Source organism: Hypanus sabinus, chromosome 3 (genome assembly GCF_030144855.1).
Source record: "Hypanus sabinus isolate sHypSab1 chromosome 3, sHypSab1.hap1, whole genome shotgun sequence".
NCBI lineage: Eukaryota > Metazoa > Chordata > Chondrichthyes > Myliobatiformes > Dasyatidae > Hypanus > Hypanus sabinus.
The window spans coordinates 73772042-73798576 of NC_082708.1; the positions used below are offsets into that span (position 1 = coordinate 73772042).

The following is a 26535-nucleotide window of genomic DNA, read 5'->3' on the forward strand; positions in this document are numbered from 1 at the left end:
TTTGTAAAAATAATTTTTTTGAGTAAATATTAACCACTTCTCATATCTGCACTAGCTAGGGGAAACAACAGCCTGAATTTAAATTGTGCATTTTTCACAGTAAGATATTTGTTGAACTTTCTCGTTTAGGACCTGCTCAAAGGAACAGGAAAGGATAGAGTGTCAAAGATGTTTAGGTGTTATTTTTGTCGAACATTTATGCAGATTAAGGGGCAAATTAATGCATCAGTGATTAAGAATTTAATATACTGAAATCAAAAATTTTAATTTCCAGTGAAATTTAGTGATCAGACAGTGCAGTCAACAGTGAAGGAAACCCACTCAATATTATCTATCCATCTATACCTCTCTCCCTTCCTCCCTTCTGGCCTTTCGAGGGGCACCACCCAACAATCTCTTTTAACCATAGCCTAATCATGGGACAGTTTACAATGACAAATTAACGTACCAACCACTACGTCTTTGGATAGTGGGATGGAACCGGAGCACCCACACGAACATGGGGAGAAGGTACAAACTCCTTACGGGCAGTGTTGAGAATTGAAACTGGGTGGCAGCATTGGGAATTGAACCCAAGTCACTGGTACTGCAAAGCATTGTGCTAACCTCTACAGTACTGTGCCGCCCTGTACGTGAATTAAATTCTCATGACGTCGTTTGACTTGGCCTTTTCCTTCCCCCAAATAATTGCAAAACATCTTCAAACAATAGAAGTAATCTGAGAACCACTTTGCCTCATGCATCGTTTTTACACATGGCTATCAAAATACTTAAAACATCACTTTTAACTTTTATTACTAGAAATAATGGAAAAGGCAAATATTTTCAGCCCTAGTGTTCTTCAATATGTGAAAACATGTTGAGTTATCACTGTGCAGTGTCTGGTATCAGTTTTGTTGGGAACACTGAAGGAATATTCTACTGTGCATAGCATTCCATGCTATGTTTATCTTGGAATCTACAATCCCAGGCCTTGTAGGACCAGGCCCTTTGTGACTTTGCCTCAGCAAACTCCTAAAGCTTCATTAGTGAGGGTGCTTGTATTGAGGAAAATGTGTCTTTGTTTGGTGTGTGGGTGGGGATTGCCGGGGGGGGAGGCAGCGGATCGGTTGGAGAACTGGCATAGGCAGAGTATCCCTCCAAAATTGGCCATTGGAGGTTTGAACACCAGAGATAATAATAGGGCCTGAAAACGAAAGAAAAGGAAGTTCTTCCTGTGAAGAAAAATCTTCAAAGCAACCTCATACTCCATACTGGTGAGCTCCTCGGTATTGGCTCAGGTATAGACAGTATTGAGTCTTCGATTAGATGGTATTCAGAAACACGAGATCCTGCAGAAGCTGGAAAGCCAGAGCAACACAGACAAAATGCTGGAGGGACTCAGCAAATCAAACAGCACCTATGGAAATGAATCAATAGTCGATGTTTCGGGCTGAGACCCTTCATCGGGACCGGAAAGAAAGGGGGAGGGGAAAGAGGATGAGCTAGTTGTTGCTAGGTGGATGGGGAAGGAGTATGAAGTAAGAAGCTAGGAGGTGATGTGGAAAAGGTAAGGGCTTGGAGAAGAGGGAATCTGATAGGTGGAGTGAGTGAATCATAGGAGAATGGGAAGGAGGAAGGGCACCGAGGGGATGATAGGTAGGTGTGGAGAATAGGTAAGAGGCCAGTGTGAGGAAATGAAGAGGGGAGGTGGAGGGGGAAATGTATCCGAGGTTGGAGAAATCGATGGTGTTCAGACCCTAGGTAATGTTCGGTCTTGCATTAAAGAACTGTGATGATTGGAACGTGAGTGCTTGTTATAATTGTGAGAGTGAGTTCAGTTGTAGGTTTCATGCCAATTAATGTCAGCAGTTATTACCTATTTCATGTGCCCAAACTACTAAGCTAAACTATTCCATGATAATACAATTATTAATATAATGGTATATGCTGCAAATTCCATATTCACGATATGCATAGAGGCTAACCAAATGTACCTAGCATTTTAAATTCCTTTGCATCACACTCAAATATAGACATATGCAAATACATTTATAACCTAAATTTAAGTATTATTTTTCACTATTAATGTTTAGTTACTTTATAAAATTTGCTTAGAAAACTTCTCAAATTTATTATCCTAAAAATGGGATATTTATGTACTTGATCATTTTGTAAAGTTGATTCATTCTAGATGTTAAAACCTAATATATTAGGTTTTCTTTTATTTTCAAAGCACTGAAAGCACCTCCTGATATGGATCTTGACACTGAATTGTGGGACATGAAAACAATTACAAGTGGACTTAAAAACTACCTCAGGTAGGGAAAATGCAGAGAAAGGATACCATGTCTGATCTTTAAACACAAGGGACATGAGCCTCTGTATCCAGAACATCATTTTTGTGGAGCTGCGATTTATTGAGACTGCTCTGTGAGCCAGCAGAGATGGGCTGAACAGCCCCTTTTATGTCCTGGGAATATGACTGGAATTATTTAGCTATGACATTGCCGGGAAGCTTCCATTTGCCCATGGAACCTCATTGAACGTCTGCACAGATTAGTGAGTGCAGCAAGCAGGCTGTTAACATGATGAAACACTTACTCTGTACTCAGTCTTACCTAAGGGCGAGGTCCCCAGCTTCCAGCAGAACAGACTGAACTGGAATAAACATGGCCATTCGGGGACTGAGATTTTGAAGCAATACATGGCTTGTCTCAATGTTCTAAAAGCCTTGGCTGTAGCTAACCAAAGAGTTGTGATTTAGCTGGTTTTTAAATTTGGCCTGTTCTGCCGGTACCCTTTGCCCCAGCATTAAGTGACTTGGGCCTTTTGGATTCTGTCAGAATGCAGGCATTTGCCTTTGGGGGTACAGTCGGTTTGGTGTAGTAATTGTCTTGGGAAAGCGGCAGTATTTGAACAGCGTCTTATAGGTCAGTGTTGAACAACTCATTATTCAGCGTAAAATCTGGGCCGCCAAACTATTACCTTCCTACAGAAAAAATATCACAAAGGTCGCTTGTTGCAATTTTGCTTATGGCAGTATTATTTTGCCACTTAAGGGGAATTCTAAGATGCACATAAGTAATATTTGCAAGATTATTGCTAGTATAACTAGTTGGGAATTGCTTTAATGTTGCAAAATGCTTTAACCCTAACAAGATATTTTTTTCTTTGTTCTAGGTGTCTTGTAGAGCCATTGATGACTTACAAGTTGCATAAAGATTTAATTGCTGCTGTCAGTGAGTAGTAGTATTATCGATAAAGATTCGGTATTCCTTTCTGCACATTGATAAAGGAAGTGGACCTAGAAATACTTCTCCTCAGGAGAGTGCTCATTAAACCTGCACACTTAATTGGCCAATGAGTATTTTGAGTATTGATCTGTAGCTGCTGAGTTCTATTGCAATCAATGCCTAAGGCATCACCTGCAACTGAACAACTTTACAAGGAAAAGCCCAAAGAAAAACTTATCTGGGAGTTCAACCCAGATAAGTGTGAAGTGGTTCATTTTGGTAGGTCAAATATGATGGCAGAATATAGTATTAATGTTAAGACTCTTGGCAGTGTGGAGGATCAGAGGGATCTTGGGGTCCGAGTCCATAGGACGCTCAAAGCAGCTCTGTGGTTAAGAAGGCATATGGTGTATTGGCCTTCATCAATCGTGGGATTGAATTTAGGAGCTGAGAGGTAATGTTGCATCTTTATAGGACCCTGGTCAGACACCGCTTGGAGTACTGTGCTCAGTTCTGGTCGCCTCACTGCAGGAAGGACGTGGAAGCCATAGAAAGGGTGCAGAGGAAATTTACAAGGATGTTGCCTGGATTGGGGAGCATGCCTTATGAGAATAGGTTGAATGAACTCGGCCTTTTCTCCTTGGAGTGACGGTGGATGAGAGGTGACTTAATAGAGTTGTATGAGATGATGAGAGGCATTGATTGTGTAGATAGTCAGAGGCTTTTTCCCAAGGCTGAAATAGCTGCCCCAGGAGGACACAGGTTTAAGGTGCTTGGGAGTAGGTACAGAGGTGATGTCAGGGGTAAGTTTTTTTACTCGGAGAGTGGTGAGTGTGTGGAATGGGCTGCCGGCAACGGTGGTGGAGGCAGATCCGATAGGGTCTTTTAAGAGACTTTTGGATAGGTACATGGAGCTTAGAAAAATAGAGGGCAATATATAAGCCTAGTAATTTCTAAGGTAGGGGCATGTTCAGCACAACTTTGTGGGCTGAAGAGCCTGTATTGTGCTGTAGGTTTTCTATGTTTCTAAAACCCATTCTTACGAAAGATTGCCATTGAGTAGCAAATGAAGCAGGTAGCTTGTGATGCAGCTTGTAGGAATCGTGGCACGATGGAAGTAAGCCTCTGGAAGCTCAGAGGTGAGTGGGACTGTGGACTGATTGGTGCCTGGAGAGAAGCAGAAACAGGGTGAATTTGATGGTGAATTGGTCCCATGGTTTTTAATTGGTTGAGCAGTAATTTATGATCAATTATGTCATATTTCAGTAGGAGGGAACCCAAGGAAGACAATTTTCATGATGTATTGTAATTATTTTATATGGACCTGTTTAATAGGCATTTGGAATTGCTAAGCTCCATGAACTCCCCTCCCCCTCCAAGCTTGAGCTGTCTATTTTAATTCACAGCAAAGTAGGTCTTTTGACAATTGTAAAGGCTTTTCTTGCAGAATGACCAATATTCATTTGTCACACATTTACAGCTCAGTGTGGAGGAATGGGCATCCAAGTCTGCATTATACATTGTTGAAAGCCACTGCACATTTCCAGGCATTTTTGCCTGATATGATTGTTCCATATGTGGAGGACTTAGAAACAACTTGACACGCATTACATGAAACACAGAACAGTGCAGCACACAACGTGTGCTGACCTTTTGACCTACTCCAAGATCAACATCATGCTTCCCTCCTGCACAGCCCATTTTTCTTTCATCCATGCACTTACTGTACTCTTTCTTCTGACATCTCTCTCCCCCCCCCCCCCCACCCCCGCATCATATTAGCCATTTCAGCCCTTGTGAAAAGGCGCTGGCTGTCCACTTTATCTCTGTCAAGTCAGCTCTCATTGTCCTTGGCTTCAAGGAGAAAAGCACTGGATGGTTCAACCTTTCCTCATAAGACCTGGCCTCCACAGCTGCCTGTGGCAATAAATTCCACAGATTCACCACTCTCTGGCTAAAGAAATCCCTCCTCATCTCTGTTCTAAATGGACATCCCTCTTTTTTGAGGCTGTGCTCTCTGGTCCTGGACTCACCCACTGTAGGAAGCATTCTCCACATCTACTCTATCTAGGCCTTTCGATATTCGATAGGTTTTAATGACATTCCCCCCCCCCCCCCCCCCCCATTCTTCTTCTGAACTCAGAGTACAGGCTCAGAGCCAGCAAAAGCTGGCATTGGAGCAGGTTCAGGAGGTTGACAAGAATGATTCTGGAAACATTAACCCTTTCATTCCCAGAATCATTCTTGTGAACCTCCTGAACCCTCTCCAATGCCAGCACATCTTTTCTCAGATATGGGGCTGAAACTGCTCATGATATTCCTGGTGGAGTCTGACCAATGCCTTATAAAGCCTCAGCATTACATCCTCGCTCTTCTATTCTAGTCCTCTTGAAATTAATGCTGGCATTGCATTTGCTTTCCTTACCACTGACTCACAGGTTAGCCAGCTTTTGATGACTCTGAGCCTGTACTCTGAGCTTAGAAGAATTGGGGGGGGGGGCGCAGGAAATGTCAATAAAAGCTATCGAATATTGAAAGGCCTAGATAGAGTTATCCTGCAGGTTAACCTTTAGGGAATCCTGCATGAGGACTCATAAGTCTCTTTGCACCTCTGAATTTAGAAAGTAGTATACACCTTCATTCTTCCTACCTAAGTGTATGACACACATTTCTAAACGATATTTTATCACCCACATCTTTGCTCCTTCTCCCATTCTAAGTCCTTCTGCAGAGTCCCTGCTTCCTCAACACTACCTGCCCCTTCACCTATTTTTATATTGTCCACAAACTTGGGTACAAAGCCATAAATTCCATTATCCAATTTGTTGACATATAACATAAAAAGAAGCAGTTCCAATCCTGAGCCCTGTGGAACATGACTAGTCACCAGCAGCCAACCAGAAAAGACCCACTCTATTCCCACTCTTTGCCTCCTGCCAGTCAGCCAGTCTTCTATCAATGCCAGTGCCTGTCCTGCAATGCCGTTTCCTGTATGTAGACCAAGGAAGGAAGTTTGAGGTTCATGGTTTGAGGAGAATAAAAGGGTTGGAGGAGATGGTTGTTATGGACAAAATGAGCTTGGAGGTGGCATGAGCCTGCTATGGAAATAAATTAGAGAGGGCAGCACGCACAGAATGCTGAGGAACTCAGCAGGGCAGGCAGCATCAGTGGAAATAAATAAACAATCAACATTTTGAATTGAGACCCTTAATCAGGACTGGAAAGGGAGGATTTCCTGCATCTGTAGAATCTGTTGTGTTTATAAAATAGAGAGGGTTATAGGTGCAAAGTTCAGGAAGAGGGAGGGGGACTAGTAACAGTTTTAACTTCATGGAAAAAATAATGAGCAGACTTAGATTTCATCTTAAAGGACCGAAGAACATTTTCTTTTAAGAAATAAGCTGGGGAGAGAGGCAGGCTAAAAGACACAGCTAAAGTAGGAATGAAGATAGCTCATTAATTAATAACGTTGATGCTTCAGTTCTCTTTCGAGATAGCAAATAAAGATGAGTCGTGGTAAGTATAATTGGTGAAACAATTGTGTTAAGTTGAGAACTATTTTATAGAGTAATTTCTATTCCCTCAGTATCTCAAGAACCAAATGTTCAGGTGATTAATGTAATAGTTTGCTGCAGTTGATTTGATGAAGAGCCAATTGAGTATTAAGTCATTGATATAATAATTATTTAAAATACATACTTCTTTAAACAAAAGAATGAATGTACAAACTGAAATAATGGTATATAATGATTTAAAACAACCAGCACACTGAATCTATGAACTTTTCTGCAGAGTCAGATGATCAGAACTACAGAGTGCGTGCCGTTCATGCATTAGTTTATAAACTACCGGATAAGAACAAAGAGATGCTTGAACTTCTGCTAAAACATTTGGTGAAGTAAGTGGCTTATCTTCACTCAATTTCTGCTAAATTGATTATGCTCACCTAACTTAGCTTGTATTTTCAACAGCTTTATCTTGTTATTACTGAATTTTCACACAGTTCATGATTTCATTGTCCTGCAATGTTGAAATTCACTCTCGCAAAATTTAGCAATGTTAGTGGATGTGTGTGGTTAATGGGATGGTATAATCTGTTTGAAGTGTACAGGTGTTGCCAGTAAAGATCAGAGTAAAGCTTGAGTGATTTAATTTCCAGTTAAATTTATTATTGAATCTCCATCAAAGGTTGTTCTCAATTTTAGTTTTAAAGTTAATTTGGAAGTAAATATTGTCCTCTTTTGTGATGTTTGAGTGACAGTTTGGCTCAGCAGTTTGACAATTCATATCTGAGTCTGAAGTCCTATTAGAATGTAAGGTAGATTCACAAGGGAGAGCCTACCTCTCTGATGATAATGTTAACTAATGTTTTTAGAGTCCTTAAAGATAACTTCTAATTGTTCTCTGAATTTGCCTATCAAGCTATCTCATTTTTAACATTACATTATAACAGAAATAAAAAAAGGAAAGCCTTGAAGCATTGTTCAACAGAACAGAATTCAGTCAAATCAAAGTCATTCCCAGCATAGTTCGCCTTGTAAAGTCTTCCTTACAAACATCTGGAAACTGTTGTTTAACCACAGGCTAGTGAAGCAACATACTTACAGATCTTTTCTCAACATGCCAGATTCACCCAGTGCAATCCTCAGTGTGCTTTGCCTCAACAACATGGTAAAGCTCCCTGAGGCAATGACACAGTACTATAGAGGCAGGAGAGTAACCCTGGGAATCTTCAACATTGACACCAGAACCCGTGATACCAGGTCAAGCATGAGCTCTGTGTGGGACTTTTCTGTTTGAAATTGTTTTTCTCATTTCCTATAGCAATGAGAACATTTCATTAGTAATGTATTAACTCAGTAATCAAGACATAAGAAATAGCAATGCATAACTCCGTGCTTGTGAATTAAAATTAAAATACCCTTAGGAAATAAGCTGCAATTTTGGCTGTGGTAATGACTTTAACTCAAGAATGACACTTTCATTTCATATATTGTACAGAAAATACTTGGAACATGTTCTAAGGATAAAATTAAAATAGTGTTTGCTCATAGCAATGTAGATATACTTTCTTTCCTCTTTCAGTTGAGCGCACTAATTGATTAAATATCAATCTTGGAAGGATAAGAGTGGTCATTATAATTCATGGCAAACTTATTTAATAATCTACAAGTAATACTCTATATAACAAGTTCAATAATTATCAGTAAATTTAGTCTAAGTACATTACACCATACTTTTCAAACCACTGGCATGCTTTATGTTTGTGTTAGAAAATTAGTGTTTTTACAATTTTTACAGTATTTTTACAATATTTGCAGAATATGGGAAGGTCACATTTATTTACCAGACAACAGAGGACATTAACTATTGTTTGGCCAGACTGCATAACCCAGACGGTCTATGTTTCAGCAGTCTGTGCTTGTAGAAAATATGATGGTGCAATGTGTCTTAATAGGATATTAAAAATCTTTGCATTATTTTGGGATCGTGTATTTCACATAAAATACATTAATAATGATATTTATTGAATTGACTTTATTTCTTGCATCCTTCACATACATGTGGAGTAAAAATCGTTGTTATGTCTCCGTCTCAATGAGCAATGTGCAATTTAAAGTAAATAGTAATAAGTAGCACGTACAGCAGGACAGTCAATGTAGCAGAGAAATACAATTGTATTGGAAAGTGACTAATTTATAGTTGCCTTTGTGCTTTAAATTCACTTACCAAAGGTGGAACCACGATAACTAGTTTGCAAGTTTCTAAGACCAAATTGAAGACTCCATGCTCCAATGACTTCCAAAATTAGCATGCCTTGCTATTTAATTATAAATTATTAAATAAAAATTATTGTCTCGATGAAAGATCTTTAAAATGCCGGCTGGATTGTGTGTTTTGGTTAAATTAGTCTAGCCTTTTACATTTTCTTAAGCTGTAGGCAACGTTTTGTTTAGTCTGCAGTTATTCGACATCACACACAATTTTAAAGTGCTGGGAATTAATAGTGAATTTTTTGCCATCAATCACAGCAGAAAATGGAAGGTTGCTTGGATATCCATATTTTAATGTGAAATTTATGATTCGATGATTTTAATTCCCCCTTTTCAAAAAGTGTTCATAACTTGCTGAAGTAATTAGGGAAGCCGAAAGACTTTTGGTACCCAGTATTAAAATGGAAGTGAAACAAGTGCGAAACTTAATTGTGAGTGCTGGCAGGATTTTCATTTCAGGTACAATTACAGCTCTGCATGCCACCTTGGCTGAACAGAGAAGCACTTTCAGTAATAACTGCACTGCTCCAAAGAATGCTATATGATGTCATTCTTACCCACAGCCATTAGTGTCTATAATAAGCGAACCTGTAGTCAGGGAATGTGATAGAGCAGACTGCCAGTGTGCTGAAATATTCCTCCTGCTGCCGAAGTTGATCTAGAGGAACCCTACATTAATTGGCAGAAGTCCTGAATAAATTCATGATAGCCCATTGTCAGCTGCACAACTTCATCAATGAGGTTTCAATTTTTGACTCCTATTGTACACTTCAGCAGGTAAAAAGCAAGGGAATAGAACATCAAATAGTAGAGCACAGGAACAGGAACTCATTAAACAAGTAGATAAGTGCCTAAGTAAATGAATCCCTTCTTTCTATACAATTACCATAGCCTTCCACTCTGCACAGAGGTACCTATCTAAGAACCTCTTAAACTCCTCTATATTTGCTTCCACTACCACCCCAAACAACTATTTCCAGGCACCCACCACTCGATGTAAAAAAATTTAACTTTGAATTCAAATCTCCTTTGAACTTATGTCCCTCACCACCCAGCCCCTGGATCTTAAATGAAAGTCCTCTAGCATTAAACGTTTCAACCCTGGGAAAGTATGCTAGTTTTCTAGTCTATCTCTGCCTCTCGTAATCTTAAAAATTTCTCTCCTCAGCCTAAGCTCGTCCAACTTCTCCTTATACCACAAGCCTTCAAGCTGAGGCAACCTCCCCTGCACCCTCTCCAAAGATTGGATTCAAAGAACCCTCTGTGCAACACTCTTAACAGCCCTGCCATTAACCTCTATCTCACAGTTCTTCACCCATATAACAATTACAGCACAGAAACAGGCCATCTCTGCCTTTCCAATATCTGTAAATTATCTATATCCTACAGTAAACTTCAGAAATTTTCAACACTACCACAACACCACCAATCTCTGTATCACCTGCAAATGTTTATCTGTGTTTTCATCCAAGTCATTCATGTATATCAAAATCAGCAATACGCATCCCTGCAGAATACCACTAGTCATGGATGTCCAGCCAGATGTCCCATCATCCACTGCCCTCTTGACAAGCTAGTTCTGAATCCAAGTGGACAAGTCACCATGGATCCCATGCACCTTAATCTTCCAGATAGGCTTACCATGAAAGATCTTCTCAAATGCCTTACCTAAATACATGTAGGCAACATCCTCAGCTCTCTTCATCAATTTACTTTTTCATCTCCTCAAAAATCTCAAGTTAGCACAAAGTCATTCTGACTGCTCTCAAAATAGGCCAGAGATTTCCAAATGCATCCTTTTACCTTCTTGACTAAATTCACCATGTTTCTCAACATCAAAGGTTTCATTACTTTGCTGTTCTTGACCTGCTTCCTTCCCGTTGGGCTGTTTAAGGTAACTTGTTTTTTATTTATTCTTCTTGTCTTCTAATATTGTATATCTGTGAATTCAACTGTGACACTGGAATTTCCTTTGGGATCAATAAAGTATCTTCTGGTCTATCTATTAAGAACGAGTAGCATCAAACTGAGTGCCAGCAACCTGTGGTGAACCTTCAGCACTTTCTCCCTATGCTGATGAGGCAGAGAAAGGGAGCGGGTGGTACTTACGGTTAGGAATATGGTCCATCCAGGTTGGCCTGATAACTCCACATATTGCATACAAGTGCAACCTCTCTTGATGCATTTTATTATTTAGAATATGCCGAATCTCAAAATATTTGTAAACTTCAATTATGGAAGATTTAAATTCTAAAAATGAAATTGTTGGACCAGATGCAGAAGCAAAAAGAGCTGAAGCAATTAAATAGCAAATTATGTTATTTAATATAGATAAATGCAAAATTGAGACAGGACAGTATTAAAAGAATAATTAAAAATTGAAATAAAGTAATACATATATTTGATATAGTACAAGAGAGTATTTGTACCACTCTTTTAGACTGTCTTGTTAGCTTACAGTAACAGTAAAGAATCCGAACGAGGATTCCAGGATGTGAAAGTAGAATACGTTATTAATATCACAAAATGTTGAAGATCCTGTAAAGACTCAAGTTCCAAAGTGGAACAGCCGTTTCGATGCAAGTAATCTACACGAGGATGGAGGATACATGGAGGTGACTGCTAGAAATGATGATTTTTATTTAGGGAAGATCCTCCGTGTAGAAAGAACCTAAAAATTGGATGATGATCAGCAGATAGACTTCCATACTCTTTTTCATTTAATTTGCTAAAGTTACTAGATAGTCAGATGACTTATTTTAATGTCTATATTCTAAGTAACAATCTATTCATGATCGCTAAATACTTTCATGTGCTATCATTTCAGAGTGTCCACTCACAGTGAAAAGAACCTGATGACTGTTTCTAACTTGGGTGTTATATTTGGACCAACACTAATGAGATCCCAAGAAGAAACTGTTGCAGCGATGATGAACATTAAATTTCAGAATATTGTGGTTGAGATTCTTATTGAAAATTATGAGAAGGTACTACTGTCTGATCAACTCAATTTTCTCTCCACAGTAATGTTGGTGAGCTTTGGCATTGTACATGGGTAAAAATGAAACAAAAATTCAAAGAGAATCATGAAGCATGGCAGAAACAAGGACTTTAACCTACAGAGTTCACAGTAATAATCAAGCACCTATCGAGAGCACATTTTGTTTTTCACATCTCCCTCCTTCCCTAAATTTTACCGTTCACTTACGGTTTAAAATCGTTAATTACCCATCAAATATCAGTTTTTTTTGGTGGGGGGGATGTGGGAGGAAGCCCATATGGCCATAGGAAGAAGACTCTCACTCTGCACAGGCAGTGGGTGGTCAGGACTGACGTGGACTGCTAGAGCTGTGAAACGGCTTATTTCCCAGCTGAACTGCAAAAGTAGCAGTATCCTTTAGTTGTCCTCATGAATCCATTCTTTTTTTGTTGTGCCATTAATTGTCATTCAACTTACTTTCTCATTATTTATGACTCCAGGCATCTTTCCCTTCGCTCTCTAATTACCATTCGTATCAACGTTCTCTTTCCAATGCCCCTGTGTTCCTCGCAAGCCATGTTTCTTGGTGGTGAGTCAGCATGCAGGAATGAGGTAATGCACTGGGTCGAGTGGTGCTACAACAACAACAACCACAAGTTCAGCAGCAGTAAAACTAAAGAACTGATTGTTGACTTCAGAAAGGGGAAGGTGGGTGAACTGGCACCGACCGACATTGGTAGATTGGCGGTGAAGAGCACCAGCAGTTTTAAATTACTAGACGTTAACATATCAGATGACCAGTTCTGGGCCCAGCACATACGCAAACACAGGAAGGTGCACCAACATCTTCATGCATTTGTCTCTGAGCGCTCTAACACACTTCAGCAGATGTACTATTGAAAGTTTCCTGGTTGGTTGCACCATGATTTGGTATGATGCATGCACATCCCTCCTCACCATCAATAACATCTACGTGAGTTGCAGCATCTGTTATCAAAAATCCCCACTATCCAGAGCACCCGCCCCACCTCTGTCCTCTCCCACACCGGCTCCGGTGCCTCTTTCCCTGAGTGTCTGTAACAAGCACAGTATAATCACCTGGTCCGTGCAGCATCTGAAGCCATGAAGCTCCCCCTTCGGTCTTCCCAATAAACCAATGAACTGGATTTGGAGTACCTTGTATTACCAATGTCCAACAGGATCTTACGATCACAAGAAAATCATTTAAGACACACATTTGCACCACGTGTTGGACCCGGAGAGGCTGCTGCAAACAAGTGCACCAGCTTCTTATTGAAATGCCAGTATTAAATGCATGAAATAGTCCTTCAAACTATTTTCCATCAACACTGGCACATAATTAGTGAACTATTTAAACTGATCTAGGTTTGGCTTTGGTGTTAAGATCTGTTTTCCTCTACATAATTCAGTTTAAATGCTGGTAATGTATAGTTATCTTTGGAAGAGCTGGTACTAATTGGGGGTTGAATATAGATTTACATCATCTTGCTACCCAATACAATCATCTAAAGTCACATCAAATACACGGAGACAGTACCAGTCCAAAATATAGTCTCAGCCTGGCTGTCAGCTAGGTCAGGGCTTACATACTATAATGGGTTACAAGTTCAAAAGTTCAGTGTTATTAAACAAATGCATCTATCTCTCTGTGTTCTTCTCTGAGATCAATCTTCTTGTAGACATACTCAGTAAAACAAAGAAATGCAATAGAATCATTGAAAAACGGCACACAAAGACTGACAAGCAACCAGTGTGGAAAAGATACTGGTTGTTTTTTTTTATATAAAATAAAGTCGGGCAGCTTCACCAATGACAGCACATTCCTTCCTGATGAGCTTAACTCATTCTATGCACATTTTGAATAGGTATGACAATCTCTGATAATCTCCAGTGCACCTGAAACTACAGTCACTATTGCAGATGTAAGGTCAGTCTTCTGGAGGGCGAACCTGTAGAGAGCTTTGGGTTCAGACCCTGGCTGCATCTTTAGATCTTGTCTTAGACTTCTAGAGATCATCTGACAGGGTTATTTACAGACATTTTTACTTCTCCCCGTTTCAGGCTGTCATTCTCTCCTGCTTTGAGAGTCACCCTGGTACCCAAGAAAAACAAGATAATGTTCCTTAATAACTATCACCCAGTGGCTGTAACATCTCCCATCTTGAAATGCTTCAAGAGGCTGGTCAAGGCATGCACTAACTCCAGCTTTCTAAACCATTTCAAGCAATAACAATCTGCCTGCCACCAAAACAGGTCTACAGTAGATCGAGCTCATCTCTGGAGCATTTGGATGGTAAAGACACCTACATCAGATAATTGTTTATTGACTACAGTTCTACCTTCAGTACTATTATTCCAAGAAAACTCATCACCAAACCACAAACCTCAAGAGTTAATGCCTTCCTTTGCAGCAGGATCCTTGACTTTCTGACCAATAGACTGCAATCAGTAAAGATAAGCAGCAACAGCTCCACCATGATTACTCTAAACCTTGGTGGTCCACAAGATTGTGTCCTCAGCCCCCTACGCTACTGTACACTCAGATTCTGCTCTAACTCTAACTGGAAATTTCAAGTATCACTAGTGGGCCGCATCTCAAATGATGAGGTGTTGGAGTAGAGGAACGAGATAGTGAGCTTAGTGACGGGGTGTCATGACAACACCTCAGTGTCGGCAAAACAGAAGAGCTGATCATTGACTTTCAGAAAAGTGGTGGTGCACAAGCTTCTGATTACATCAATGGTGTCCAGGTTGAGATCTTCAAGTTGCTAGGTGTGAACATAACTAACAGCCTGATCTGGTCCAACCAAGTTGATGTCACAGCCAAGAAAGCTCACTAGCACCTCTTACTCTCTTAGGAGGCTAAAGAAAACTGACATGTCCGCTTCGACTCTTACCAGCCTTTAAGAGCATTCTGTCTGCATGCATAATGTTTTGGTATTGCAGCTGTCCAATGTGTGACTTTGAGAAACTGTAGAGAGTTGTGGACACAGCTCAACGCATCACAGGAGCCAGCCTCCCCTCAGTAAAGCAGCCAGTGTAATCAAACCACCACCGTGGATGTTCCCTCTCCTTGCTGCCATTGGGCAGAAGATGCTAAAAGCACATATAGACCTCTTGTACGATAAGATGGGCTCTTACCTCAAGATCATACCTCATTATGATCTTGCGCTTCAGCATTTACCCGCACTGCGTATTTTTCAGTAGTTTTTACACCTTATTCTGCATTGATATTGTTTTACATTATTCTAGCTCAATATGCTATGTAATGATTTGATCTGTATACAAGATGAGCTTCTCACTGTATCTTGGTACATGCGACATTAATATACCAATACCACATTGGCAGACTTTATTGCATCATAAGTACTATAAGGCTGCCATTACATCTCATGGATTTCATTCTATAAGTACTCATATTTTCTGTATGATATATTTTCTAAGACTTTGTACCCTTTAATTTGCTGATGTGTCAACTCTTTCTCTCTCAACAGATGCTGTCTGACCTTCTAAGAATCTATTTTTATTTTAAATAATATTTTGTAGTCTTACAAATAATATTTTGTGTTCCTTATCCACAGATATTCAACACACCACCAGACCCAAATGTTCCTCTTCCTCAACCTGAGCAGAGATCTGGATCCAGGCGAAACAAGGCAACTTGTCTGTCCACAGGCCCCAGAAGACCCAGAGGCATATATACCCCCACCCTCTGCCTGGCAGATGCAGACAGTAAGCAAAATACATAATCTTTTAGAGTTTATATTCTTAAATTGCCTCACCATGAGAGCTCTCAACCTCAAAACCTGATTTGAATATCTATACTTGAAACAAGATTGCAGGCAAAAGGCAATCACAAATTTTACCAAGTGTTTATTTTTCTCTTCTCTAGTTTAGTACCTCTTCTCATTTGATGTCTGTATGTAATGCATCAGTCTTCAAAGAGGACCATTCTTACTGTGAAAGAACCCTGTGTAAGGATTTTTGACCACACACTGATACACATGATGCCATTAACCTGCTTCTTCAACACGCATTTAGTGCATTGTTGATCATGCCAATACCTAATTGCTCTTTGGTTTCTATATATCTGAAGTGTTGCCTTATGCTTGGTGAAGCATGTGGGCAAAACTTATTGGCTAGGCTTGTCTCCACTGGATTTTAGAAGAGTGAGAATGCACTTGATTGAAATGCATAATCCTGAGGTTTCTTGATAGGATGGATGTAGAGAGAATGCTTTGTCTTGTGGGAGAATCCATAACTAGGGTCAGTGATTAATTTCTTATTTCCTTACTGCATAGCAGAGCTATTCCGCCCATTAAGTCTATGCATCCCCAAATTATTTACATATCCATACTCCTCAAATATTTCATACCCCTGAATAATTTTCCCTGCGACCTATTCCCATTAAAATCTCTCAAAATGCTGGAGGAACTTCAGCAGGGTAGGCAGTATCTTTGGAAAAGAGTACTGTTTACTCCTTTCCATAGATGCTGCCTGACCTGCTGAGTTCCTCCAGCATCTTGTGTGTGTTGCTCAGATTTCCAGCATCTGTAGATTTTCTTCTTTTTTTTTTGTAATTTTTTTTATTGAAGTTCATCAAACAAACATTTCCATAAGATGTATTTAAGACATTGTACATATATATCATATAATCATATATATCACAAATCACCACAAAGTATTTATCTGGGGTATACACTTACTGAAAAGAGTGGAAAGAAAAAACAAGCAAAAGGAAAGAACTATGTACAAGTAGGGAGTGATTTTTTTTTACAACAGATTCATTGACTTGTGAGAATAAAATCAGGCCTATGAGGCATTATGTAGTTAAACCATTTTTCCCAGTATGAATCAAATTGTTCCAGCTTATGATTAACAGATGCTGTTATCTTCTCCATTTTGTAAATATCCATTGTAATTTCCATCCATGTATTTAAAGTTGGGCTCTCCTGTGATAACCATTTCCTAGTAAGAGTCTTTTTACCAGCCACCAACAGTATATTCATTAAATATTTATCTCTTTTCAACCATTCTTGAGGTATATATCCAAAATATATGGTCTTACTCTCCAAGGGTATTTCACATTTAAGGATGTCTTGTAGGGCATTGTGTATCCCCCTCCAATAGTTTTTGATAACAGGGCAGTCCCAAAAAATGTGATAATGATTTGCGTTTTGATTTCCACAATTTCTCCAGCAAACAGGGAGGTTACTATCATAATGGGATTTCTGAGAGGGTGTATTAAAATATCTTTTCAAGTTTTTCCATCCAAACTCCCTTCATTTCTGTGAACTGGTACATTCCATTGATATCTCCATATTGTTGTCCATTCTTCCTCAGATATAATTATCCCTCCTTCCTTCTCCCATTTTGTTTTAATGTATGAAGTCGAATGTGTTTTAAGATTTGACAACCCCTTATACATGCTTGAAATGATTCTACTACCATTATCTGAATTATATGCTTTTCTAAAGAGCTCTATTAAGCAAGTATTTGCCTTGGTTACATTTTTAAGTGTCTTATTAACATATTGTCGCATATGTAAATACTGATAAAAATCTCGTTTTTCTGATAAGTGTTTCTCTTATTAGCATTTCAAAACTGAACAGTGTTCCTTCTTTCATTATGTTGCTAAGGACTGTTATTCCTTTAGCTGTCCAGTCCTTAAATCTTGGCATCCAATTTATTTGGTGTAAAATCAGTCATATGCACACCATTTAAGAATTGCAATATCTCCCTCTAGATTATATTCTTTTATAGTGGTTTTCCATATTTTAAGAGTCAATTTTTCTCTTGTTTTCCATCAACTCCCACTTTCTTTGTCACGCTCCTGCAACCCACTTTGTCTGGGGGCAATTTAAAGTTCTTGTCATATCTCAAGAATGTGTAACCAACTGACTTACAACCCACACATCCTTGGGATATGGGAAGAAGCTGGAACATTCCACAATCCCAGGGGGACCAAGCAAACTCCATACGGAGCTGAGTGTTAAATCCGGTTGCTGGACTTATGGGACAGTACTGTGCTCCCATTTGAGGCACAGATAGGGTGAAAATTTCTCTGAGCGTGTATGTCTTTTGAATTATCTTCCTCAAAGGATAGTGGAAGAAAAGTCTTTGCATGTTTATAAAGCAGAGGTAGACAGTTTCCTGATGTGGAAAGTGTGCGGCTGAAAGGGTATTTGGGAGTGTGGAGATCTCTGTGGCAGGGCACTGTAGGCAAGGCTCCAAGGTGAATGCGAGCCTGAACCTTTTACTGGCTTTCTGGTGAAGATTACATTCAGAGCAGCCACAATCTTCTTAAAAGACAAATCAGACTAGATGGGAGAGTTGCATTCCAGCTCCTAATTCATAGGCCAAGTGCAAGGTCGTGAGAAAAGTGCTTCATCTGTTTCTACTTAATCAGAAGGTACTTTGGGTGAGTAAGAACTTCATCAATAAACTCTGAGACTAGACTACAAAGGCCACTCAAGAATGATGAGCACTTTACACAGCGGGTAAAAGAAATCAGTGTAGTATCAATTTACTGCTGTAAATGCAATTTTCTCACAGTTTCTCTAACCAGAGCAAAGGAGTTGTGTTCGTGAATGCCTTGGAATGTGTTGAATAGGCAGCAGGGAGTGAAATGTTTGTGTGAAGCTAAGAATAGTGGTAGTTGTGTGAGTGCGGTAAGGCATCAGTATATTAGGTGTGTGAGAGAGCTCATTGACAGAAATAAGGGAAGTGTAAGTTTGCATGGTGCAGAATGTGATCAGAAGTGCAGTTAAGGGTGAATGTGAGTTAATTTTGTATTAACTAATCTTGACCATGTGTGGTCATTAAACCCTTGCAGTACTGCACCCACTTCCTTCAGGGTTGATTTTTCTTACTACTGCAAATATGCGGGCATTCAGGCCCCCTATGACTAAAACACCTGCCTCCTCCTCCTGTTCCTTCAACAAGGTCTTCAGAGCTGCATTAAAATATCAATTCTCCCTTACTTTATGCCCCTTGTTTTGGAAACTGCCTTCCAGTGATCCTCCAAGTCTTCAGAACGATTTCCACCCTAATTTGTAGCCACAAGGCATCTGTGTTTGATGTAGTGCAACACACACAAAATGCTGGAGGAGCTCAGCAGGCCAGGCAGCATCTATGGGAAAAGCAAGTACGATTGATGTTTCAGGCTGAAACCCTTCAGCAGGACTGAAGTAATGCAACTGGTTTTAATCCATGTTAGTTGCTCTGAACTAAGGCTAATAACTCACCAATTTTGGTGCATGAGTATCACAGGGCTTTTGTTAAATATTATGAAATTACATAGCATTTTTTTGCAGGATGAGTTGATCATGTATGTCACATTCCAATTTAATTGATCATGTTTTGTTGTTATCTAAAACACTGTGATATACTTGCATGATGAAATTTATCGATTGTTTTTTTTCCCATTATGCCTGGATTCCATTAGGGCAATCATATAATTCCTTATCTGATTTATCATCTCAGTTTAAGAAATAGTGCTAAAGAGACCTGAGCCTTCAAGGCAACCCATTGCAATTTGAGACGCTCGTATTTAATTTCTTCTGAATTTGATGGATTAGCATGGAAAAGTCCACCCTAATTTTGGTATTTATCCAAAGAGCCTTGTTTTGTAAGCGCTCAAAGATAGAAACCTGATAATCTGCTTCTTTCCCATTCTGGATCACCAAACCACAAGTATGTTTCTGTATTAGTGATATCTTCATCCATCAAGGAAAAATGAAGAAAAATACTACTGAAAACCCTTCACAAATCCAGATTACAGCAAAGTTCAGAGTTTCCTGACTAAACATTAAGGATATTTATCAAGAGAGTGATTCAATATCAGTAAGACCAAGGAATTGATTATGCACTTCAAAGTTCAAAATAAGTTTATTATCAAAGTACAATATATGTCACCATATATAACCCTGTGATTCATATTCTTGTGGACATACACAGTAAATCCAAGGAACATAATAAAATCAGTGAAAGACTGCGCCCAACAGTATGGATAAACAACCAATGTGCAAAGACAACAAACTGCAAATACAAAAGAAGAAAAAAGAAATAATAAGTAAATAAGCAATAAATATTGAGAACATGAGATGAAGAGTCCTTGAAAATGAGTCCATAGATTGTTGGAATGGTTCAGTGGTGGAGCGAGTATAGCTATCCTTTTTTGTTCAAGAGCCTGATGGTTAGTAACCATTCTTGAACCTGGTGGTGTGAGTCCTGAGGCAGTTGTACCATCTGCCTGATGATAGGAGCGTGAAAAGAGCATGGCATGGGAGGTGAGGATCTTTGATGATTGATGCTGTTTTTTAACAGCAACATTTCATGTAGATATTCCCAATGTTTGGGAAGGGGTTTTGCCTGTGATATACTGGGCCGAATCCACTACCTTTTGTAGGACTTCCTGCTCAAAGGCATTACTGTTCCCATACCAGGCCATTATGCAGCCAGACAGCACACTTTCTGCCACAATTCTTTAGACGTCACCATCTCAAGGGATCTATCCTGAGCCCAACATATTGATGCAGTAAAAAGAAGGCTTTGCAGCAGCTATACTTCGTCAGGAGCTTGAGTAGGTTTGGTATGTCACCAAAGGTTCTATCAAATCTCTGTCGATATACGATGGAGAGCGTTCTGACTGGTTGCATCACTGCCTTGTATGGAGGTTCCAGTGCTGAGGAAAACAAAGCTGCAGAGGGTTGTAGACTCAATTAGGTCCATCATGGCACTGAGGACATCTTCAAAAGGTAGTGCCTTAAGAAGGCAGTGTCCATCATTCGGAGCCTTCATCTTACAGGACCTGCCCCATTCTCATTACAACCATCGGGGAGGTGGTACAGGAGCCTGAAGATACACTCAGCGTTTTAGGAACAGCCTCTTCCTCTCAGCCATCAGATCTGAGTGGTCCATGAACACCATCTCACTAGCACTAATTATTTTTAGATTTCTTACTGTAACCTTTTTTTTAGGTTTCTGCTGTAAAAAAAAACACAACAAATTTCACAAGATATGTTAGTGATAATAAACCTGATTCTGATATTGTTCCTTTTACACAAGTCAGATGCTATACAATCTACAAATCTATACCATAAGTTGAAATTCACTTATCCAGTCAGTATTCTTTGAATGAACAAAGAGTTCAGCATCTGGTAATGTTTTGCTTCACACTTTACCAATGATCTCATTGTTGAAACCAGGTATGAGTGAATGGTTTCCACAAATTTTAACTTGATTTTTCCTGGTGTTAACATTTTGTCGGTTTTTATCAACGTGCCTTTTACTTTAAGATGGCCATTTCCAACATTCAGTAAATTCCAGGGGAATCTGGCACATCTAGTATTACAGTGTATGTGAATTCCTGTTGTATTTCTGATGAAATAATAAAACCTGGATCAAACTGTTGGCAGAAATATTCAATTATTGTGAAAAGTGAGGTGCCTGCTTCCTGGGTTATGAACACTGTGGATAAATCCTTCTAGCCCTTAGAGCTCTGCTGCCCAGCAACCCACCAACTTAACCTTAGCCTAATCATTTAACCTAACAACAACTAATTAACCTACCAACCGGTACGTCTTTGGACTGTGGGAGGAAACCAGAGCACCCAGAGGAATCCCATGCAATTACAGGGAGAACATACAAGCTCCTGATGGACAGCGATGGGAATTGAACCAGGGTCGCCTGTTCTGTAAAGTGTTGTGCTAACCACTATGCTATTGTGCTGCCCTCCTTCATTAGGTGGGGACACCTTATTCATATGAAAGAACTCCCTTAAATATTATTAAATTCAAATGAGATTCTGACTTGGGGAATAAAAACTGTATACATGAAAAAAAAACCAGAGGACATGGGTTAAGGGTGAAGGGGGAAAAGTTTAAAGGGAACATTAAGGGGGAGGCTTCTTCACACAGAGAGTGGTGGGAGTGTGGAATGAGCTGCCAGATGAAGTTGTAAATGTGGGCTCACTTTTAACACTTAAGAAAAACTTGGACAGGGACACGGATGAGAGGTGTGTGGAGGGATATAGTCCAGATTCTGGTCAGTGGGACTAGGCAGAAAAATGGTTCGGCACAGCCAAGAAGGGCCAAAAGGCCTGTTTCTGTGCTGTAATGTTCTATGGTTCTATTTAACCACCCGCACCCCCTCCCCACCGTGCAGTAATCAGACAACAATATCTCTTGAGAACACATGCCACTGATTTCATTGCTAGAGGCCCTCAAGAGAGCTGCTTTGAAAATTGCAAGCAATTGCTTCATTGATATTTGCGCAAATTATTAAACAGTTAAGTCAACTGATACTTCAAGCCCATCAAAACTAGCCATTGAGTGTGGGACATCCAGACTCTGGTAACACTTAACCAGATGGGAAGAAGGTAATAAAAGTTTATGTTACTTAGCAATCATCAGTGTCATCCATTAATATAGTGTGAAGGATGGTTAATGTATCAAGGGATTTTGTGTATTTTCTGAATATGGACAAATTTGACTTCAAGAAATCTGCAAAAACAGAACTATTTGTAACCCAGGACCGCATATAGTTTGTAAAATAATTTATAGGAGCATTTCCAATTCATAAACGAGGTAGTGGCAAACTTCTTCAAGGTGTTCAAAAGTGACATGTGTATCTCATAGCTTGTACTTACAAGTACTATCTATCAGTTGTACTGAGGTATTTATACATACTGCAAAAGGATTGTCAGACTCTATACTCTGTCATGGTATGGTTGTTTTATTTTAGGTGACACCTTCAGCAGCAGTCCGGACAGTACACCAATGGGAAGCATAGAGTCTCTCTCCTCTCACTCATCTGAACTGAACAACTCCTCAAAAACCAGCTCTTCTCAACACCATGCGCAAAGAGAGAAAGGAGATAATGGAATACCATGGGTGCAAGCACCTGCCTCATTACCTGGTCTGAAAAGCACACTTGTTTGGACAACTAGCCCAGAATCAAGCTCGAGTGAAGACACTGTTAAAACTGATGGCCTGTCAGATTCTCAAACTCTCTTGTCTGTTACTAATGCAGTAAACAAGCCTCAGCCATTAAGTCTATGCAATGAAGGACCCCACAAACATACTGTGCTTAAACGATCAGTAACAACTTCCCTAACTTCACTCCCTACAACTGATGGTAGGCTCATCAGTGGGTTTTATTTTAATGATTAATATTATTTTGCACGGTTGAAGTAACATATTTTTGCATAATTCTTTCCAGGTACTAATACAAGAACTTTTAGCAGTTCTGTTCAGAATCTATCTTCAATGGATTTAAAAGATACACTTAAGACAGGATCCAACCCAGCACTTCCTCCAAAGATGGCTGTTAGAAGAAGATTAGATTCAACAGCAAGCAATGGCTATCAGAAACCAGGATCTGTGTAAGTCCTGTTGCTATGCAAGAACCTTTGCGGTTGCAGCTAATTGGGCTAATGAAAAGAATTTCCATTGATCAACGAACAGGAGAAAATCTGCAGATGCTGGAAATCCGAGCAACACACACAAAATGCTGGAGGAACTCAGCAGGCCAGGCAGCACCTATGGAAAAGAGCAACAGTTAATGTTTCAGGCTAAGACCCTTCCTCAGGACTAGAGGTGAAAATAAAGGATGAGTAGTCAGAGTAGGAAGGCCTGAAAGGTCAACTGTTTACTCTTTCCCACAGAAGCTGTCTGGCCTGCTGAGTTCCTCTGGCACTTTGTGTGTCCGTTGATCAACATCTTGTTTACTAAGCATTTGACATTGGAGCTGGTGCAGTGAACTCCGTTACACCATACCGATGGCTTACAAGGTGTTCCTAATGGCAAGCTGTGCAGGGCTTCTCTCGAGGTTTATAAGGAATATAAGAGAAAATTTAAAAACAAAATCAGGGTAAAAAGTGGCCATACAGTGGCATTGAAATAATAACAATTCTAAATCCTTTTCTAAGCATATTAGAAGCAAGACATTTGCTCCAGAAGGTATAGGTCCGGACTAGAGGGGAATGCTGGTGATGCCAGTGAAATCCTAAATGAACACTTCTCACTGTATTCACCAGGGAGAAGGATGTAGAGGTTTGAGAGTTGAGGCACAGCAGTCTGATATTCCGACGCGTATCAGTAAGGAGGAGGTTCTGGTGCCAGTGGTGGATAGATCCTCAGGGAAGAAGTTGATGAGATCTTGTTTTTGCCACGGATACTAGAGAACCAGAGCATGGCTAATGTTATCTCCTTGTTGAAAAAGAACAGTAAGGATCCTCCTGGTAGCTACAAGCCAGTCATCCTTGCATCAGGGCCAAAAACGCCCCTCTGTAAAGAGATAAGCATAGACTTATACCAAATAGGACCATTAAATGGTGAAAGTATTTTCAACATTTCAGTGATTAGTGTTTTGCCAGTTGGTTCAAGAGCCGAATACTAGAAGGGAAATCACTTTTCTTGAACTTGATGTTGTGGAATTTCTGTCTCTGCTGCCCTGTGGGGAATTTTGATGATAGATATTGCCTTCTTGAGGCATTGCCTCTTGTAGATTCTGCTGATGGTGGAGGATGATGTGCCTGCAATATATTGGGCCGAGTCCACTACATTCTGCAGCTTCTCATGTTCCTATACATTCTGATGCAGCCAGACAGGATACTTTCGACAGTACATCTGCAGAAGTTTATTCGTGCTTAGTAACAAGCCAAACCTCCTTAACCTCCTAAGAAAGTAAAGATGCTTGTGTGCCTTCCTTTTGATTCCATCTATATGCAGGGCCCAGGACAGATCATGTGATATGTTATCGCTCAGGAATTTAAAGCTGCTGAATCTTTGCTCTGGTAGAAACTGCTGAATCTCTCCTCTGTCACTCCCTCAGTGCAGACCGTTGCATGCTCGTACCTCTTCCCCTTCTTGAAGTCAACAATCAGTTCAGTTTTGTTGACATTGAGTGAGAGGTTGTTGTTGTGATACCACTCAATCGGGGATCCTTTCTCACTACCTGTGTTTCATCCAGCCACATTGTAGGCAAATGTGTGTATGGCGTTGGAGCTCTGCTGAGCTACACAATCATATGTACCCAGAGTCTGAAATGAGCCTTGAGGTGCACCTATGTTAATGGTCAGTGAGGAGGAGATGCAACCAGTCATCATTGATTGAGGTCGGCTGGTGAGGAACTTGAGTATCCATTTGCAGAGTCAGGTACAGAGGCCCAGGTCCCGAGGTTGGATGGGATGTCCGAGCTGGATGCCGTGCTGTAGTCAATGAACAGTACATCAGGTACTGATGAGCTGCCAACATCCCTTTGTGTCTTGAACTTACAGGCTACATTATATATTATCTTTCAATTACCTCTGGCATCTTAGGATATTTTCTGGTCTGTATGAGCGTATATCCTTCAATATTTGGCATTGAGCTATATGCCGTTACCAGGTATAGTAATTATGAAATTGTTCAAAGTGATAGATTTTAAGAAGAGGTCTAACTAGATTAAGGGTGTGGCAGAAAGGTTTCTGGTTGGAATACCAGATTTTCAATGGAAGACATCTGAACACAAATAGTGGAACAAGTAATAAGTCTGGACGATCAAGAGCCCAGAACGCAAGGAGCTCTTGTAGTTGCTCTGATAAAATCGATAGGAATTGGAATTGAAACTTTGAGTTCTAAGTCTAAATTGATTTAAATTGGCCAAATCATCTGAATTCATTTTCTGCACATATAACCCAGAAGGTATATTAAGATTTGAGCATGTACTAAGATTTGAATACACAATCTTTGCTGGCTATTCTTTCCATATTGAAATCTACACATCTATCAACCATTCATCCATTACATTTGCTGCTTGTGGGACCTTGCTGGGTACAAAGTGGCTGTAATGTTCTCTAATATAACAGGATCATGAGGCTTTCAAGACAGGGTTTACTGATTATGAATAGTAATCTGAGATCACTAATTATGTTTTGATTTTAATTTTTCTATTTTCATTTCTTTATTTGTGAGGTAAGCATTTCAGTAGCTTGTCATAATCAATAACATACTGTTGTGGTCATCGAGCTCCATACTTATTTGCCGAGGATGAAAGAACTGAATCCTTCCTACAAGTGACTTCGTGCATTCCATGGAATGACATGCTTTCTGTCCAGTAGAAAAATGTTCATAGAGTCATACAACACAGAAACAGACCCTTTGGCCTACAAGTTCAGCATGGGCCATCGAGCGCCCATTTATGCTAGTCCCAGTTGAACTTCCCTGCATCATCATCCACATCCCCCCCATATTCCACCATTCACCTACACACTAGTGGCCAATTAACCTAACAGCCAGCACATATGTGGGGTTCAATTTTTAGGACTTTAACTGATTAAAAAAAAACTATTTTCAGTATTCCTAAAAGACAAGCATGAGAAAATAATAATGAACTACAGAAGCTAATGGTTTTGGAGGAAGAAAACCTATTTTCCTGATGGGTGTAAATTGAATTTATATTTTAATAGTTCATTTGGATCACAATCCATTCAGTGACTGCTACGAATTGCCGTCACTCAGTCCTCAACAATAATTAGCACTTGATTCTAAGATCCACTCCA

The 26535-nt window shown here is 39.8% G+C and overlaps 1 protein-coding gene and 1 long non-coding RNA gene across 4 annotated transcripts in view; one reads left to right on the forward strand and one right to left on the reverse strand.

Moving 5' to 3' along the window:
* Positions 1-8203, reverse strand: part of LOC132391454 (uncharacterized) — a 35078-nt gene extending 26875 nt beyond the window's left edge. The window contains exon 1 of the long non-coding RNA XR_009511213.1: positions 7821-8203. This is a non-coding gene — a long non-coding RNA (uncharacterized LOC132391454). The remainder of the gene's footprint in view (positions 1-7820) is intronic.
* arhgap42a (Rho GTPase activating protein 42a) overlaps positions 1-26535 on the forward strand; it is a 296355-nt gene that overhangs the window by 257312 nt on the left and 12508 nt on the right. For all 3 annotated transcript variants that reach the window (XM_059964663.1, XM_059964665.1, XM_059964664.1), the window contains exons 15-21: positions 2216-2300; positions 3163-3221; positions 7008-7113; positions 11817-11976; positions 15572-15722; positions 22737-23129; positions 23214-23376. In XM_059964663.1, the coding sequence (XP_059820646.1) occupies positions 2216-2300; positions 3163-3221; positions 7008-7113; positions 11817-11976; positions 15572-15722; positions 22737-23129; positions 23214-23376 (1117 nt within the window). The remainder of the gene's footprint in view (positions 1-2215; positions 2301-3162; positions 3222-7007; positions 7114-11816; positions 11977-15571; positions 15723-22736; positions 23130-23213; positions 23377-26535) is intronic.